The 18,536-nt window shown below is 38.1% G+C and overlaps 2 protein-coding genes across 2 annotated transcripts in view; both read right to left on the reverse strand.

Annotated features, from left to right (window-relative positions):
- Positions 1-923, reverse strand: part of LOC138763835 (ras-related protein Rab-3B-like) — a 131,437-nt gene extending 130,514 nt beyond the window's left edge. The window contains exon 1 of the mRNA XM_069938657.1: positions 665-923. The gene's annotated coding sequence lies outside the window, so the exon portion shown is untranslated. The remainder of the gene's footprint in view (positions 1-664) is intronic.
- Positions 924-3,075: 2,152 nt separating this feature from the next.
- txndc12 (thioredoxin domain containing 12 (endoplasmic reticulum)) overlaps positions 3,076-18,536 on the reverse strand; it is a 46,973-nt gene continuing 31,512 nt past the window's right edge. The window contains 2 exon segments of the mRNA XM_069938658.1: positions 3,076-5,124; positions 6,469-6,552. Coding sequence (XP_069794759.1) covers positions 5,045-5,124; positions 6,469-6,552 — 164 coding nt within the window. The 3' untranslated portion in view covers positions 3,076-5,044.

Below are 18,536 nucleotides of genomic sequence, written 5' to 3' on the forward strand. Positions count from 1 at the left end.
AGTTGTCCATGATAAACAATGTCAAAAGTACCAGAGGCTTGTTTGTTCCACGATATGACACGATAGGGGAAGGGCATAATAATGATTGATGTTAAGTACGTTTGGGGATTGGATGGAACGATTATTTTTTTATCGCCTAATGGCAAATATGGGTCAGTTACTTAATTCTGCTTACAAAACAAGTAGGTAAACAATGTAAAAAAAATTCATTACATCAGTTTCTTTATTCAAAAAGCAGTATTCTACAGCGACTTTCAAGATGATGAAACTTCGACTTGCTTGACTGCACCAATTTAAAACGTCGCCGTGTAAAAATAGATCCCGTTTGCACCCCTATAGTATTCAAAGCAACATAAAATGTATCGTGATCTGATTGGTGATTCGGGTGTTGGACGCGATGCTGCTGAACATGTGGGAGAAATTCATGGCAAGTTCGCTGCGATCTTGATGTATACTATCAGACTGCCCTGAAAGAGACTCGAGATGACGTGCAAAAATATTACTTAGCAATCGTCTGTTCGAAACATAATGCTTCGCCCAAGAAGAGAGGAAATAAACCACCAACAAAATGGGAAATTTCAAAAATAGGCGAGATTCGACTGAATTTAGTCGAAATTGGAAAATAAAAGAAGCCCTTTCTGAAGGTGCAATAACAGGCGCTTACCCGATGTGCTGTCCTGCTCGGCTCTTCGAAAATCGAGCAAACCCGTCTACAAGTCGAAAGGTGACCGAAGTATTTTTCAATCAAGGTTCGACAGCCAAGGACATGGAATCGTCCCGTCGATTTCACGGTCTGGAGTGAAACGAGAAAGACGACAGGCGGAGAGAGCGGCTTTCACTTCGTGAGAGTATTCCAATAAGATGCAGGGATCTCGCTGCTCCGCTGGAGTAGGATAAGGTTAAGAACGTCTCCCCGCCCTCGACGACAGCGTTCTTTGTTTTTCTCAAAGACGTCAAGAACGTCAGGTTAATTTCCAACTTGTTCTCTTCCGCATTGATCATTAATGTATCAATATTGTAGCCCACAGCAACTCAGCGAGATAAAGTGAACCTGATATATTCATACTTTGAAACTTCTCAATTATGATAAATTTGATATCCTACACTTTCAAAATTCAAATTATCACTCTTTCATGGCAGAAAGTTCTGAGTTTCGACCATGTTTTCCAAAGTTAGGGTTTCCCCATTTTACAAGTAAACTACTCAACTCGATGTTAATTTTAATTGTTTATTCTTTTAATCATGGAAACATTTCAAGCCACTTTTTTGCTACTTCACCTTTTTATTTCAGCTTTCTCGCAACTATTTTGTTGCATTCCGGGAAAATAATTGACCTTGTCAAATCTAAAGCCCTAGCTGTGGAATTTATGATTATGAATTTATCAGTTAGAATTTTTTTTTAAATGCCAATTTAAGTACCGATGACTATAGAATGTTATAAAAAACTGATGTGGTTCTCAAATGGCGTCAAGGGACATTAATCTGAACCCTTAAGGAGTCCAGCCAATGGCAAGCTCACTCGTGGCTGATTCCTAAGTACCACATACAGTAAAGTAGCTTCTCTGTACACAGCTCAGGAGCAATTAAGGATGGGGAATGAAGCTGGTCTTATCTGAAACACCCGTATCCTAAAACTGAAGATAGTACCTTGATTATATCACACCTTCGTCTTCTGTGTCTGGTACAGGTCATAAATCACATGACAATTAATATCAACCAAGGAGAAAGAAAGGAAGACTCGAGTGTCTGTAAAATAACTGACCAGCCTCTTCATATTTGGGGCTTTTACTTTTATAACGCTATTATACATTGAATCTTTCAAGTATCACCCCTTTGTATTCACCCATTCATTTCACTTGAATGTAATGTACTTAGATGCATCCCAGTCTGAAAAAATAAAGTATTTCAATGATAGTCAAACACCAAAAAAAATTGATATTAGAAGAGGAAGTCCACATCATACAATGTAAGTGATTCCCCACACCAATGTTTTGTAATCTATTACACATACTTCATTCGCTGAGCTTAAAAATGAGGAAAATAATAACGCACGGAGAACAGCATATACTTTTACTTCACGGCAGTATTTATTACCTTGATACTCCGACTCTAGAGCCCACCCACCCAAAGATGAAGACCTTTTACCCCAGAGGCAAATCAATTGCTTCAACACATTGCGCCAGAAGATGGCAGCACATCATCTGTAGTTGCTGCCATTAATATTAATTCTGCAATACTTTCACAAAAGCAACTGTGAAACAAAGGGCAATGTGGAGAGAGAACAAGTGATATAAAATATCACTCTTGTACAGGTTGTTGAAACTAGGTTACAACATGCAAGGGTAAATTCAGTGCCCTTTTGCAGTAGGAAAACAAGTTTATGACCAGTGCAGATCAAGAACCGGTAATATTAAAATTGTCCAACAATGTATATTGATAGCAAGAAGCAATAGGCACAATTAATGTTCTCCAAGTGGTTATATATTTTGGATGCATAGCTACTTTGAATTATATCCTAAAGAGCTAGCAGAAACTACTCAAGGTAATCAACTGCAAGCAATTGGATTGACAAAGCAAGCTCACAAAACTGCATAATCAACTCTTGTTGATATTTATGTTCTTTTAAAGCATATTTAATTTTGTGAAATAAATGATAATAGAAACAATCTGTAAAATTTAGCATTTATCCAATGTTTGCTTCAGAAACTTAAAATATAATTCCCGATTTTCGAGAGGCAATATCCTTTGAAGCGATGATGCTGCCAGAGCTGTTCTAAGGGCAGCAATGCCGCTGGTACAGAACTGAGCGTGGATCCACAGTGCTATTCTAAAGGGTTCAACCACCAGGTCCTAATGCTGATGGCTCCATAAAGGCCTGTTAAAGAAGCTGATGGTGTTTGCAAGTGAAATCCTACAACTGGAGAGGAAACTCAGCCTTACGGTAGGCAGATAAATTTTTGTAATACAGTATTATATGTTCTGTACTATTTTACATGACAATAAAGGAATCTTGATATGATCCTTCCATGATTTTTTTATCCACTTGCTTTTAACTACTTTGTAAACTGAAGGCAATCATTTGTAAACCAGATCTTTTATTTTTTTTTTAAAGTAATGAATTGAAAAATAAATATTTCTAGCTTAAGAATGTTTTTGATTTTGTCTTAATTTTAAATTCCACTAATTTGCAATTAAAATTAAACCTTCACCCATCATCACACAATATACAGTGGAAACTGTTGTGATATTTGAACTCAACTTCAACATCAAACCAATTATGAGTTCAAGCAGTTTTCATCTGGACCATGCCCATTGGAAATGTAAACCTCCAATGAAGAATAAATCAGCTACTCCAAAGGTGCCGAACATTTTTGACATTCTAAGAAATCAATCACTCTAATCCAAGAAAGGTTTGGAAACAAATAATTTCAAAATGGAGGATTAAGTTTCATATACAAGATGAAAGAATTGCATGCGATTATATTTTTCCATTCTAAAAGATGTACAAAAATACAGAAGTGAGAAAGAACACAATTACACTGCCCCCCTCCATTATATCTTCAATGAATCCCTTCATAAATTTTAAAATACAATACCAGTAGTTTTACAAGTCCATCTGGTTTGTTGAGACAGAAATTACAATGGCTCTTTGTTTATACTAGCTTCATTCATGTATCATTTCACGCTATACAATCTCCAACCTGTCAGATACACGGGAAGGAGGGGAAAATTACATGTCCCGCTGTAAATAAATGGGATACAGATGAAAAGGTTTGGGGAAAAAAATATTATTTTGTGATCCCTTGTGGATTCTATCAAACTATAGTAACAGATTGAAAATATTTGTTTATAAATAAAATACAGTTAGTGAAAATTTGTTCTGGTTCTAACTCGAAAGAAAAAGCAAAAATGCAAAATGGACAGCCTGAAATTAATCCCAAATATTTTCAATTAGCATCCAGATCAGTAGAACTACATTAGAGCTAGTTGATTTCAATAAGCACTCCAGCCATCTCAGACAGCCAATTCAAAATCATTTGAATTCAGAAATATTGATTCAAGATTTTCAACTTGTCACTGTAATTCCACGACACACTGCTACAAAACAACAGGATCTAAATCAGTGGTATTTTACCTAGAAATTGCAAATTATACGGTAATAACAAGATCTCCTTGTTTCCCCTCTTTTCTCAGTGCTGGCATACAATACGAACCCACAAGAAAAATTGCATATTCTACCTCTTCCCCTCTAATCACTAAACATCAGGTTTCTTTACAAGATAGCAAAACCAAAGATTTTCTCAAATTTTCCAAATATCAGAAACTCCAATGCATCCACCAAATTCTAGGTCTACCACTCTAGATCAAGCAAATCCCGAGACCATATTTAGAGTCAAAACAAAACAGAGGATTGAATTTCAGAAAAATGTGTTAAGTATTTTTCCAAGGTCATTAACACAGGACTTGGATGCTGGAATTGAAAAGTGCATCTCCAATTAGGTTTTAACATGAACAAGATGAAGTACATAGTTCAGAAATAACCTTTGTTTCAATTGACAGCTCAAATTGTCACTGGCTGAGTTTAAGCAAAAGCTGTTGAAGTTTAACAGGTTAATTAAAAATCTTCATTAGTGATTTTACCAAAGCTTTACCTGCACCATACAAGAAAGGCAATTTGGATCTATGGAAAATACATCATGTTACTCAGAGTTATTGCACTAAATAGTCAAGTTTTAGGCACCAATTTTTCTTCACAATTAAAAATCATCCCTAAAATTATTCAGCATTTCCATTGAATACAACCAGAATACAGTTCGTTAATAGGAAAGCAACCAGCCATCCCATAATAGCAGTTATTTTAAAAAGACATGATTGCCCAAAAATGTGAAAATTCTCAAGTAGCCTTCCGGATTTAAACTGCTTATAAAGATTAGTAAATAAAAAAACCTTCAAATAACATAGGAACAATAAATCAGTAAATAAGTTTAGTTATATCAATATTCCCTCTTGTCTGACAGTGTACAGAGGCCATTGGCTGAGCAGTTCATAATTCATTCGTGTATCGATGTTCTGTAGCTACGTCACCAGTTAGCTTTTCCTGGGCTTCCTTCATGGCAAGCACCACTAAAGATAGACAGAATATAGATTTTTAAAAGATTGATTACAGATTACATAGTAAACTTTTTAACCAAGTTATGTAATAAGAACTCAGAACATTTTACTTGTATCAATAACTAAATGATAAAACAGCAATGAGCATTTTCTGAAAAATTTCCTTTCATCAAATGTTAGGCAAACTTTGTAAAGTCTGAGTCAAGAGCAGTGAAGAATATACATTTTGATACAAATTACTTGTTAACAATTTGATTTTCTAAGCCTTTCAAATTCTGAATGGACTAGATATCACAGACTTTTAGAGTTACCCTGGATATTCAGCCTCTTAATCAATATTTAATGCCCTGATTCCACATTTGCATTGTCAAAGATGGAATTTGAGACTAATCTGGAAGTAATAATCTGATAGTGCACCCAACCATTGGTCTTCCCATAAGGTGCAACCTTGCTAGAATTCTGTAGTATTTCTTGGTTAATGACCTGACCAAAGTTGTGCTCCATCATACTTCGCACAGCTGATTAGGCCATGGGAATTTTTTAACTCCATAAACTGCTGGAGGAACTCAGCAGGTCAGTGAAAGGAAATATGGACGGTTGACGTTTTAGGTAAAAAAAACCTTGCTTCTGGACTGAGAAAGAAGAGAGAATTAAAAAGGAGGGGTCAGTGTGATAGGTGGACCAAGGAGGGCTGAAGGATGACACCGGTGGTGAAGAAAGGATGGGTTTGAGAAAAAGAGGCAGGAAAGTGATAGGTGGAAGCACTTGAAACAATGCACATGGGTGCTGAATTTTAATTGGACAGTTCCACTGAAATAACCTGTCCAATTTTTAATTTGATTCAATAGCATCTCCTTTTAACCAATCAAAGAGCATCACTGAAGAATACAGGAACCTCAACTGGCCAATGGCATGATGACTGGAGCACTTCCTGACCCCAATAACCAAAAATGGGAAACATAAGTTTCAAGAACCTATTTTATTTTACAAATCACATCAAGATTTCACTCCAGAAAAATCGCTACATTAAATGGAAGTGTTGGCTGATTGATCAAATGTTTTGTTTTTTTTTTGGTTTATTCACTATGTACAAAATTATATTTCAATTAAGGAAAACAAATTAAAATGGCTTAGGCAAATAATAAAATATTCATCTGATCTCAGTAAGACAAAGTATTCCTATCATTTTTACCTATTCTCCTTTCCTCCAAATGATGGTTAAATTAAACCAGTCTGGAGTACTTCATAATTTTGAATGCAAGTCTAATAAACTGAACAACTACAAAGAACCAAGATTTGAGGGGAAAATAAAATATGTGTTTGACAAAGACAATTAAATACTGTCTGCATATTCACCTTGGTCAGCAGAACTATAGAAATATTTGTATTTGGGATTTCCAATTTGATTAGTGATCTCAGGATGAACGTTACCATGAGCATCTGCAATGTAATAAACAACAAAAAAATTGAATAAACAGAAGAGAAATTCACAGTTGATACCAAAAAAAAATCAACTTCTTAATTTTTGATTATATTAGCAACTCTCTCCCACGACAATATGTTAAAAAAAATCTCCTCCTTGGACAGGAGCTTAGAGAAGGAAATCTTCCATATTTCAGAAAAGAGCAAGTCATAGATAAGCAAACAACCAATACTACATATCGGGACCTCCGGTTGGCTGTGGAATGAAGGAACAGTGGGTGTTAAATGCTCCTGCTTAGTTTTCATTTTTTTCTTCACTTTTAACTTTTTTTTTAAAAACCACCTAAGCATGCTTCATAATCAACTTCTCTCACCAAGAATTGTTTTATAATGTCTACAAGAGCTGGTAAAGCTTGGAAAAAAGAAATGGTCACAAGCTTAACTACAAAGACAATCACAAGAGTTAATGGAGCAGCTTAAAAATAGTTGACAGAAAAATTTAAAAACAGCTTAGGTCAGATTGAAGTCAAACTTGAACAAATTCATTCAACAGAACAAGAACATGGCGAGCATTGACATCTATTGAGATCAACTTAAACAAATTGATTGACCACATTAAAGAATTAGAAGATACATGCTTCAGTCTAACTAATACCAATTTGAAGTTAATCACGAGGGGCATTAATCTGGAAAGTAGGAGCAGAAGGCAAAATTCAAGTATTTAGGGACCATCTGAGTCCATTGAAATGGACAACTTACCAATTTTTTTTTTCCGGAGCTGCTCTGTGATGTGTATGGGAGAAATTTGCACCAATCACCATTTGATATTGATAAAGCACACTGTTCCTTATTACCCAAGCCACAATCTGTTATACTCACATTACATAGTTACCAAACCATCCGTGAAGCCCGACGAAGAGGAAAGCTTGAATATCGTGGCCAACAAATCAGAATCTTTATGGATTACTACCCTGAGGTAATGAATCAACGTATTCAAATACAGAAAGGTTATGTTGGAACTGTATCATCAGGATTTTAAACCTTCATTGATATACCCTGCTTGATTCTTGAATGGTCTTAAAAACTGGTTCAGTCCAATGGATAAGGCTCAGAAATATATTGATGATCTTCCTTCTACATCTCACCTTGTGTGAACTGTTATTTCACGACTGAGGCTGATTAATTGGTTATTTTTACTATACAAGGTCCATTGGATGGAGATTGTATAATATTAAAGCAAATTTTTAAAAAGTTATTAATCCATTTGGATTGCAGTCTTGTAAGTGTTTCTTTCGGTATTTAACTCATTGAGCTATTTAATTTTTTTTATAATATTGAGAAGTATACTTTCATTATATACACATTTTTTATTTAGCAATAATTAGTTAAGATGGTAAACAATTAATGTTGCTACATATTTTCTTTTTAAAAAATTGCATCAGAAACTAAATGATTTTTTTCTTGTTATGCTTGAATACTAAATCAACCTAATCCATGGCACATGCACACTGATAGACATGGCAGCTCCGGCTGAAGTCGCCACCACCCAAACCAACGACACATGCTCCAGCTCCGTAACCAGTGCGGATGCATCGTGCAGGAAGAGGCCTATGGACCTCGGGACACAACAGGTGACCGCAGCCCAAAGAGCAGGTAAGTAATTAACCCATGGTTCTTACAGCTTATCTTCAATTTTGTTTTGGTATCCTGTTTCTACTGCTTGGGACTTGAGTAACATATGTTTCAATCAATCCAGACTATTAGTTGTTAATAATGGCTAATCAATTCAATTTTATTAAATGGAATGTAAATAGATTAAGCTATCAAATTAAAGCAGTGGTACTCAACCTTTTTCCTTCCACTCACATACCACTTTAAGTAATCCCTATGCATCAGTGCTCTAAGATTAGTAAGGATTGTTTATGGTAGTATGTGAGTGGAAAGGTTGAGAATCAGTGCTCTAGACCTAATTTTAACTGAAAGATTTTGAGAAAAATTGTCATTGGCCCATTTCCTTTGGACTTACAAAACAATGCACATAGCAAGTCAATTAGGTATGATTAAAATAGTGGTTTTCAAGCCTTTTCATTCCACCCACATACCACCTTAAACAATCCCTTACTAATCACAAAGCACCTATGCCATAGGGAATACTTAAAGTGGTTTGTGAGTGGGAAAAGGTTGAGAACTACTGGATTAAAAGAAAAAGTGTTCACATGTTAAATAGCTTAAAAGTGCACTCACTGTCTTACAAGAAACATACATTCATCAATGTGATAACTCTAGACTTGTGTCCCAGTGGAGAGGTCAATACTTTCATTCTACTTTTCAAACTAAAAGGAAGAGGAGGGGGGGGGGGTTCAATATTTATCAATCAAAATATTCCCTTTGTTCAGCATAGTGTTGTTTCAAATACAAATGGTCATTATATCATTGTCTCTGGGAAATTATACAATAAGATGGTGTATTTGCTAATATCTATGCTCCTAATGTGGATGACGAAAGCACTGAAGAGCTGGCTCTGAATGGGCAACTAAAGCGGCATCGTCTGCAAAGAGTAGTTCACGGACAAGTTGCTCTTGTGTCTTGCAGGCGCCTCAGATTGAAGAGACTGCCATCCGTGCGGTACCGGATGTAAACAGTGCCTTCATTGTTGAGGTCTTTCATGGCTTGGTTCAGCATCATGCTGAAGAAGATTGAAAAGAGGGTTGGTGCGAGAACGCAGCCTTGCTTCACGCCATTGTTAATGGAGAAGGGTTCAGAGAGCTCATTGCTGTATCTGACCCGACCTTGTTGGTTTTCGTGCAGCTGGATAACCATGTTGAGGACTTTGGGGGGCATCCGATGCGCTCTAGTATTTGCCAAAGCCCTTTCCTGCTCACGGTGTCAAAGGCTTTGGTGAGGTCAACAAAGGTGATGTAGAGTCCTTTGTTTTGTTCTCTGCACTTTTCTTGGAGCTTGGAGCTTTTCTTCAGCGCTTGACATCCTGTTTTGCGGAAACTGCTAAAATGTTTGGCCTGGAAGTCAGCCTGAAGAAAACTGAGGTCCTCCATCAGCCAGCTCCCCACCATGACTACCAGCCCCCCCACATCTCCATCGGGCACACAAAACTCAAAACTGTCAACCAGTTTACCTATCTCGGCTGCACCATTTCATCAGATGCAAGGATTGACAATGAGATAGACAACAGACTCGCCAAGGCAAATAGCGCCTTTGGAAGACTACACAAAAGAGTCTGGAAAAACAACCAACTGAAAAACCTCACAAAGATAAGCGTATACAGAGCCGTTGTCATACCCACACTCCTGTTCGGCTCCAAATCATGGGTCCTCTACCGGCATCACCTACGGCTCCTAGAACGCTTCCACCAGCGTTGTCTCCGCTCCATCCTCAACATTCATTGGAGCGCCTTCATCCCTAACATCGAAGTACTCGAGATGGCAGAGGCCGACAGCATCGAGTCCACGCTGTTGAAGATCCAGCTGCGCTGGGTGGGTCACGTCTCCAGAATGGAGGACCATCGCCTTCCCAAGATCGTGTTATATGGCGAGCTCTCCACTGGCCACCGTGACAGAGGTGCACCAAAGAAGAGGTACAAGGACTGCCTAAAGAAATCTCTTGGTGCCTGCCATATTGACCATCGCCAGTGGGCTGATATTGCCTCAAACCGCACATCTTGGCACCTCACAGTTCAGCGGGCAGCAACCTCCTTTGAAGAAGACCGCAGAGCCCACCTCACTGACAAAAGACAAAGGAGGAAAATCCCAACACCCAACCCCAACCAACCAATTTTCCCCTGCAACCGTGTCTGCCTGTCCCGCATCGGACTTGTCAGCCACAAACGAGCCTGCAGCTGACGTGGACATTTACCCCCTCCATAAATCTTCGTCCGCTAAGCCAAGCCAAAAAAAAATGTAGATGACATGTTTTTTTTTAATTAATTGATCTTATATTCTCTGGTACTTGGTGGGGATTTTAATTGCTGGTTAGATCCGGTTTTGGATTTTTTCCCCCTCCTTATCTTGATATTATGAGTAAATCTGCCTAAGCAATTCATTTAAAAACAAAATCAAACTATGGTATTTCTGATGTCTGGCATTTTTTTCATCCTAATAGGAGAGAGTATTCTTTTTTCACATGTTCACCATACTTCTTCAAGGATCAACTATTTTTAAATTGAGAACCAACTGATTTCACAGACCCCTTCTTGTAACATCAGACCATATCTTTGTTCCGGACTTACCCCTAGTTAGCAGGTGTTGGCATTTTAACTTGACATTGCTCTCAGATAAAGATTTTTTTAATTTAACTTTCACCTTTGAAACTATTATACCAGAAACTTCTAGTTTGATTGTATGGGACACCCTGAAAGCTCATCTTAGGGGACAAATTTTTCCTATACTGCAAATAAAGAAAAATTAGAATTACTCAAATTAAACAGTTAGATCAACAATATGCTCAGGTTAAAAACCCAAAATTATATAAAAACTAATTGAACTTCAAACAAAGCTTGGTTTCTGCTCGACACACCCAATTGAACGTCAACTTCTGAGGATTAAATCTCAGTCTGAAATTCACGGAGAGAAGTTAAGTCAACTTTTAGCTAATCAGCTGAGGGATTTGAAGCTAAGCAACAAATTAAAAAGATTCGAATGGAAACAGGCAGTAGATACTTTTAGGAATTTTACTTGGGGCTCAACACTTCTGAATTTACAAATCAATAATACTGTGGAGGGTTTTCTGGATCAATGAAATATTCCCACATTATCCTCGGAGAAGAGAATGAGTTTAGATAAGCCTATTTTCCAGGAAGAAATAGTTGTTGCTATCTCTTTACTATAAGCAGAAAAATCTCCAGGGTTCCCTGCCAAATTTTTCATTCTCTAAATTGCTTGCACCTCATTTAGGTTCTGTACTATCTGACTTGTTACATTTCCACTATGATTCAATGAGACTTCTATTTCACTCATACCAATGAAAGGTAAAGATCCAGTGGCGTACACATCCTACAGTGCCAATTTCTTTATTAAGTGTGGATGTTAAAATTCTGGCCAAGGTTCTGGCTGGTAGATTGGAGAACATTTTGCCTTCAATTATTTCTGAAGATCAGAACTGTTTCGTTAAAAAAAACATTACTCTTATTTTAATATTCATCACTTAATGGATATTTTATATTTACCTTCTAGTGAGGTCCCTGAGTGCTTGCTTTCTTTAGATGCTGAGAAACCATTCAATTGGGTGGAGTGAGGGATCTATTTACCATCTTAGAAAAATTTAATTTTGTACCATGTTTTATTACATAGATTAAATTATTTTATTTGTGTCCTACCACTTCAATTCTTGTTAACTCTCAAAGGTCTTAGCCTTTTAATTTGCAAATGGGCACCAGTCAAGGATCCTCCTTCAATCCATTACTTTTCGATCTGGTTATAGAGACATTAGTAATTACGTTTCAGGTGTGTTAAAGATATTTCTGGAATTTGGAGGAAGGGGATTAAACATAAAGTCAGTCTCTACGCAGATGATCTTTTACTTTACATGTCAAACCCCGATACCTCCTTTCCTGCTATGTTGTCACTGCTCTTGAATGCATCAGCTTCAGTGAGAAATCAATCAACTTATCTTGGTAAAATAATTACTAAAAGTCAAACTTCTTTTCAAATAAAATTTTCTGAACTTGTTGAAACGTGAAACAATCTTTCACACATTGGTCTCCCCTGTCCATAACTTCTGTTGGCTGCATTATACTGAGTATTCTACAAAAAATTTTATACCTTTTCCAATCTATACGAATTTTTATTACTAAATCATTTTTTGACTCGCTCAATTTGGCTAGATCATCTTGTATATTTGTAAAACACCCTCATCTACATAAAGCTCATTTACAAACATCAAAAAGGAATGGAGGCATGGCACTAACTAACTTTAGGTTATATTATTGGGCGGTAAACAGATGTAACCTCACATTTTGGTTATATTTTCATAACTGAGTCGATTGTCCAGCATGCATTACAATGGAACTTGACTTAGCTAAAAAAGATTTCCATTCCATGCTTCTTGGATCCTCACTCCCTTTTTCTTTAGATAAGTCAATTAACAATCCAGTTGTCAGATACTCTGAGAATATGGGTTCCGTTCAGGAAGCATTTTATATTTTATCATTTTTCTCTTTCAAGTTAGATTTTATTCAATCACCTTTTCCAACCAGCTTTGCTAGATTCTGCTTTTCAAATTTGACACAAAAAGGGTATTGAGTTGAGCGTTTCAGAGATTTTTTTGGTAATAGTTTTGCATCATATCAATAACTCTCTGAGATGTACAATTTACTGAATTTTGTTTTCAGTTATTTGTAAATCAGGCATTTTCTTCAATCTCTAATACCTGATTTTCCTAGGGCACCAGATGTGAATATCATGGATAGGTTTTTTTTTTAGTTTACAACCTTCGCATAAAGGTCTAATATCTTTTGTTTATAATGAAATGGCTGACCTAAGGCAAGCCCTGATACTTAAAATTAAAAATGCTTGGGAACAAGATTTAAATTTGTCCACATCAGGAGAGGTCTGGGATTCAATTTTTAGGTTAGTCAATACTACGTCGTTATATGCCCACCATTGTTTGTTACATTTTAAGGTTGTACACAGGGCTCCTATTTCCAAAGCCAAATTATCTCTAGCCCCTTTCACACTTGCAACCCACTAAACTGGTTGTTCAATGGCCTGGGATAGGAATGGGGGGGGGGTTTGGCTTTTCACACTTGACCACTCCTAACTGGGATAGTGAACACTTCACACTTGCAAGGAGCCATTCCCGGGGTTAGGACTGTTCTACCTTCTACTAGTGACGTCATGACGCATCGAGTAATGGTGAACTTGCCCTAAGCCTTAATCACTATATTATCTTATATTTGAACAAAATTAATCATGCATAATTATAACATAATTAAGCTTTATGTACAGCATAGCATGAGCCCTTCAATGCCTGTTGTTGTGCCAACCTGTGGGAAAGTGCGAGCAATAAATAGTAATAGCAGACAATTTTTAAACAGGATAGGAAAGTTTGTAGCGCTGTCACGCTCAATTTATATAGTGTGGGAAAGTTGGTAGTACTATCGCATACAATTTATAAGGACCGTGGGAAAAAGCAATGGCGGATCTGCCTTCCCAAAATTCCATGGGGCAGAAAAAGGCCTGTATGCCCAGTTGCATACATGGAGCATTTATAGAGGGGCTTCTCTGCCACACAGCATTCTGGGAAGTTAGGTCCTCCATTGCTTTATTCCCCACGGTCTTTATAAATTGTGTGATGTAGCTCTACCAATTTTCCCACGCTGTTTAAAAATTGTCCACTATTGCTATTTATTTCCTCTCTCTCCCATTGCAACTTTCCCATGGCAAAGTTTATACCTTTATTTTAATCTTTTCTTCCTGCACTCAGCAAAAACTTGGGTCATTTCTATCCCACAATACAATTACCACTTTCACACTTGCATAATTGCAATGCCGGCATCTGCCGACGAAGGGGATTGTACTGGGGTCAAGGCCGTCAATCCCCGGCGTGAGACGACATCATTTCACGCCAGCGTTGAGCTGATTTTGCTTTCACATTTGCCACTTTAAAGACTAATTGGCATTTGATCTTGGGATCACTTACAAATGTGAAAGGGGATTTTTGTTTATCCAGAGGTAAACTCATGCTGTGATAAATGTGAGAGATGAGGCCTCCTTAATTAACACGTTTTGGTCCTGCCTTGTCTTGAAGAGTACTGGAAGAAGGCTTTCCAAAATTTTTCTTTAATTTTGGATAAAAGGTTAGAACTGAACCCTTTGGGAGCACTTTTTTGGTACAAAAGGAGAAGATGCTCTTTTGCCCCAAAATAAATGACGTACCTTTTTTTTTCACTTCTCTTTTGTTAAACACGCTGTACTACTCAGTTGGAAAGACGCTACCCTACCTACTCAGTGGCTGAGAGATATGTTTTGTTTAAGCTTAGAAAAGATTCAATATTCAATCAATAATTCTAACACAAGACTCACATCATTGTGGGGACCATTTTTGAATTATTTCACAATTTTTAGATATTTTACATCTGAGTTTTGTTGGCTTTTTCTTTCACCTTTAGGAGTGAAGTTTATTGTTGTCTCTTTTTGCAACTATTTTGGGGATGGGGTTTTGATTAACACTTGATTTTTGTTTGTTTTCCCTTTTGTTTTTTGTCTTTGTATATTATATTTACTTTTGTGTAATTTCTTACATTCTGCATTCCATATATGTTCTGGCTTGGTGGTTTTTAATGTATAAAATCAATTCAAATATTTTCAAAAGGAGATCCTACACATTGAAGAGCTATTAAAAACTAAATATTAACATCTCAATTCAGTAGACAAATTCCTGGAGCAAAGGTGTTGTAATCAGTTTCAAAATTCATCTTCAAATGTACAATTTTATTGAATTTCATGGAGAACCATATTTTACATGTGCAGAATGGTTAGAACATAGAACACAGAACACTGCAGCATAGTAATGTTGTGCTGACTATATATTCCTTCAAAAAGACTAAACGCTCCCTACCGATCCATGTACCTGTCCTAGTCTCTTAAATGTCCCTACTGCTTCAGCCTCCACCACCATCCCTGGCAAGGCATTCCCAGTACCCACAAATGTGTTTAAAAAAAAAACTTACCCCTGATGTCTCCCTTAAACGTCTCTCCCTTCACTTTGTACAAGTTCTCTGACGTTTGCTCTTCCTGCCCTGGGTAAAAGCCATTGGCTATCCACCCTATCCATGCCTTTCATTACCTGGTGGACCCCCATTACATTTTTTTTTATAAACAGAGCACTGTAATAGTCCATTTTGGCCCACGAGCCCTAGCTGCATAAATACACCCAATTAATCTGAACCCCCAGTACATTTCAAATGATGAGAGGAAATTGGAGCCCCTGGGGAACCTCCCTGCTGATAATGGGAAGAACATATAAACTCTTTACATACAGAGCAGGATTCGAAACCCAGTCCAAATCGCTGGCGCTGTTACAGTGTTGCACTAACTGCCTCATCAACAATGCCGCCCCTCTCATTAAGTCTCCTCTCATCCTACACTCCAAAGAGAAAAGTCCCAGATCTGCTCACCTTGCCTCATAATACTCATTTCCAATCCAGACAACATCCTGATAAATCATCTCCTCTACACCCTCTCCATATCTTCCACATCCTTGCTATAATTGGTGACCAGAAATTAGCACAATACTATAAGTGTGGTCTCACCAGGGATTTGTGAAGTTGCAATGTGAGCTCTCAACTCCTGAACTTAATCCCCCTTTTAGGAAGCCAAAGATCCCATTGTGATTCTTAACTATCCTATCAACCTGCAAAGTGATCTTCAGGGATGTATCGATTTGGACTCCAAAGTCCCTCTGTTCATCTACACTTCTAAGTAACCAACCACTTACCCTGTACTCAGCCTTCTGGTTTGTCCTTCCAAAATTCATCATCTCATATTTATCCAGATTGAACTCCATCTGCCACATTTTCGCCCAACTATTCACCCTGTCCATATTCTTCAGCAATATCCACAACTTCTCCAACCTTTGTATCAACTGCAAACTTACTGACCCATCCTTCCACTTCTTCATCTTGGTCATTTATAAAGATCACAAAGAGCAAGGAAGGTCCCAGATTAGACCCTTGCAGAACTCCACTAGTCACTGACCTCCAGGCAGAATACTTTGCTTCCACTACTACTCTCTGCTTTCTATATGCAAGCCAAGTCTCCATGGATCCCATGTCTCATGACATTCTGAACGTCTGTCATTCTTACCAAATGGTTTACCATCATCAATTTCTTTTGCTTACCTCCCCAAAACTCAATTGGACTCGTGAGGCATGATATTCCTTTCCCAATGCCATGCTGACTATCCTTGCGTAGACTGTACTTCTCCAAATGCTCAGAGATCCTATCCGTTGGGTATAAGCCCACCCTGCTGTACATCTTGACGCCCATGTCATGATGTCACCCCTCCATATATATTGTCAGTAGCCATGTTAGCCTGATGATATTAAAGAATGAGAAAGCACTGCGTCTACAAGTCCTAATTGTGTCGTTACACAACAGTGGCAACGAAGAACAAAACGAACCCTACTCATGCTCCATGCACCAACTGGGGGAAGGAAATAAAAGGATAAAGGTAAAAGGTGACTACACAATGAGCTCTACGAGTTCCCGCCAAAAGATCAAATAAAAAGCTCGCCAAGATGGTGGAGGGAAAGTTTGGAGAATTCAATGAAGCAGATGAAAGCTTGGGTAATTACATAAAGGCTTAACCACTACTGCGCAGCCCATAGTATTAATGAAGCCTTGGTAAACCGAAAACGTGCCCTTTTCCTCAGTATAATGGGCAGCAAAACATTCGATCTCCTTAAAACCCCACTGGCCCTGGAGGACCCAGGGAAGATGACATACACCGATTTATGCACAGCACTGGGGTACCACTTAAGCCCCAAACTACCAATTATGGCCAAGGCAACGATTCTATGAAAGGAAACAAATGCCGGGGAGGCAGTAATTGAATACCTGGCAGCTTTGCGTAAACTGTCCAAGCACTGTCATTTCCAGCAGTTTCTAGCCCAAGCACTACAAGATAGATTGGTCATGGGGTTGGTAGATCGCCAAGCAAAGCAAAAATAACTGGTAATGAACAATCAATTAACTCTCGAGATCGCTTATATAACTGCCTGCAGCTCAGAAATGGCAGACAAAAATTTGGATGTGGGCCCACAAGAACTTCTGGTTGGGAGGTTTTCCCACCAACAGTGCTTCCGTGGCGGGAAGTACAACCATTCCCCAGAAAACTGTTTCTTCAAAGATTCCAAATGCCACCGTTGCAACAAAAAAAAGGACATATCAAAGCTAGATGTCTACCAAGAAACAGTAAAATGCAGGTGGACTCCAAATTGTGATCATCTGCTGAGGTCAAAGCACTAGCAGAGAGAGAGCAGCCCTAGCAACAAGGATAGGAACTCTGAGGACAACAAAACAACAGCTGAAGTCTTACACATCTGAGAGATAAACGGAAAAAGCACAGCAATCTATATTCAGCTGAAAATAGACAACGAACCTCTGAAAATGGAGCTTGACACAGGGGCTGAAGTGTCTCTAATGCCATTAGATTTAAAGCAACGCTTGCTACCACACCTTCCAGTGAAAACAATTGGAGTAATACGGAGATCTTTTACCAGAGACAAAAATCAAAGAATTTGGGAAATGTACGGTCAAGGTACAATACAAGCAACACCAACCAAAAACATTATCTTTCTACATCGTATATACCCAGGGACCAGCACTTTTTGGAAGAAACTGGCTATAACACATTGCCCTGGAAATTGGTTCAATACTGAATGTAAACCACACAGGCAACAACCAGCCAAACTCAGCCAGATCCTCAACAACCACGCAGTGGTTTTCCAACAAGGGTTGGGAAAGATCAATGGGGTTCAAGCCAAACTGCAATTAAAAGAGAATGTGGAACCAAAGTTCATCAAAGCCAGAACAGTTCCATTTGCAATTAAAGGAAAAATTGAAGCAGAGTTAAATAGACTAAAAGATGAAGGCATATTAGAACCAATAGAATACAGCGATTGGGCAGCGCCCATCATATCTGAACAGAAAGCAAACGGTGAGATTCGCATTTGCGGCGATTACAAAGTCACCATCAATCAGGCACCAGAACACCCCATACCCAAACAGAATAACTATTCCAAGCACGAAATGGAGGGCAAAAGTTCACAAAATTAGATTTGTCACAGGCATACCAATAAATAGAGTTGGACAAAGAATTAATAATCAATCCCCATCTGGGACTGTTCACCTATTCACAGACCCGTCATACGAAATTTCAGCAGCACTTGCAATTTTTAAAGCTACAAACGGACAAATTACTACATGGAATCTCAGTAGGATGTTACCTTAATGATATCATCGTCATGGGCCGAAACAACACAGAAC

The sequence above is a fragment of the Narcine bancroftii genome, chromosome 5 (genome assembly GCF_036971445.1).
Source record: "Narcine bancroftii isolate sNarBan1 chromosome 5, sNarBan1.hap1, whole genome shotgun sequence".
In the NCBI taxonomy this organism is placed as follows: Eukaryota; Metazoa; Chordata; class Chondrichthyes; order Torpediniformes; family Narcinidae; genus Narcine; species Narcine bancroftii.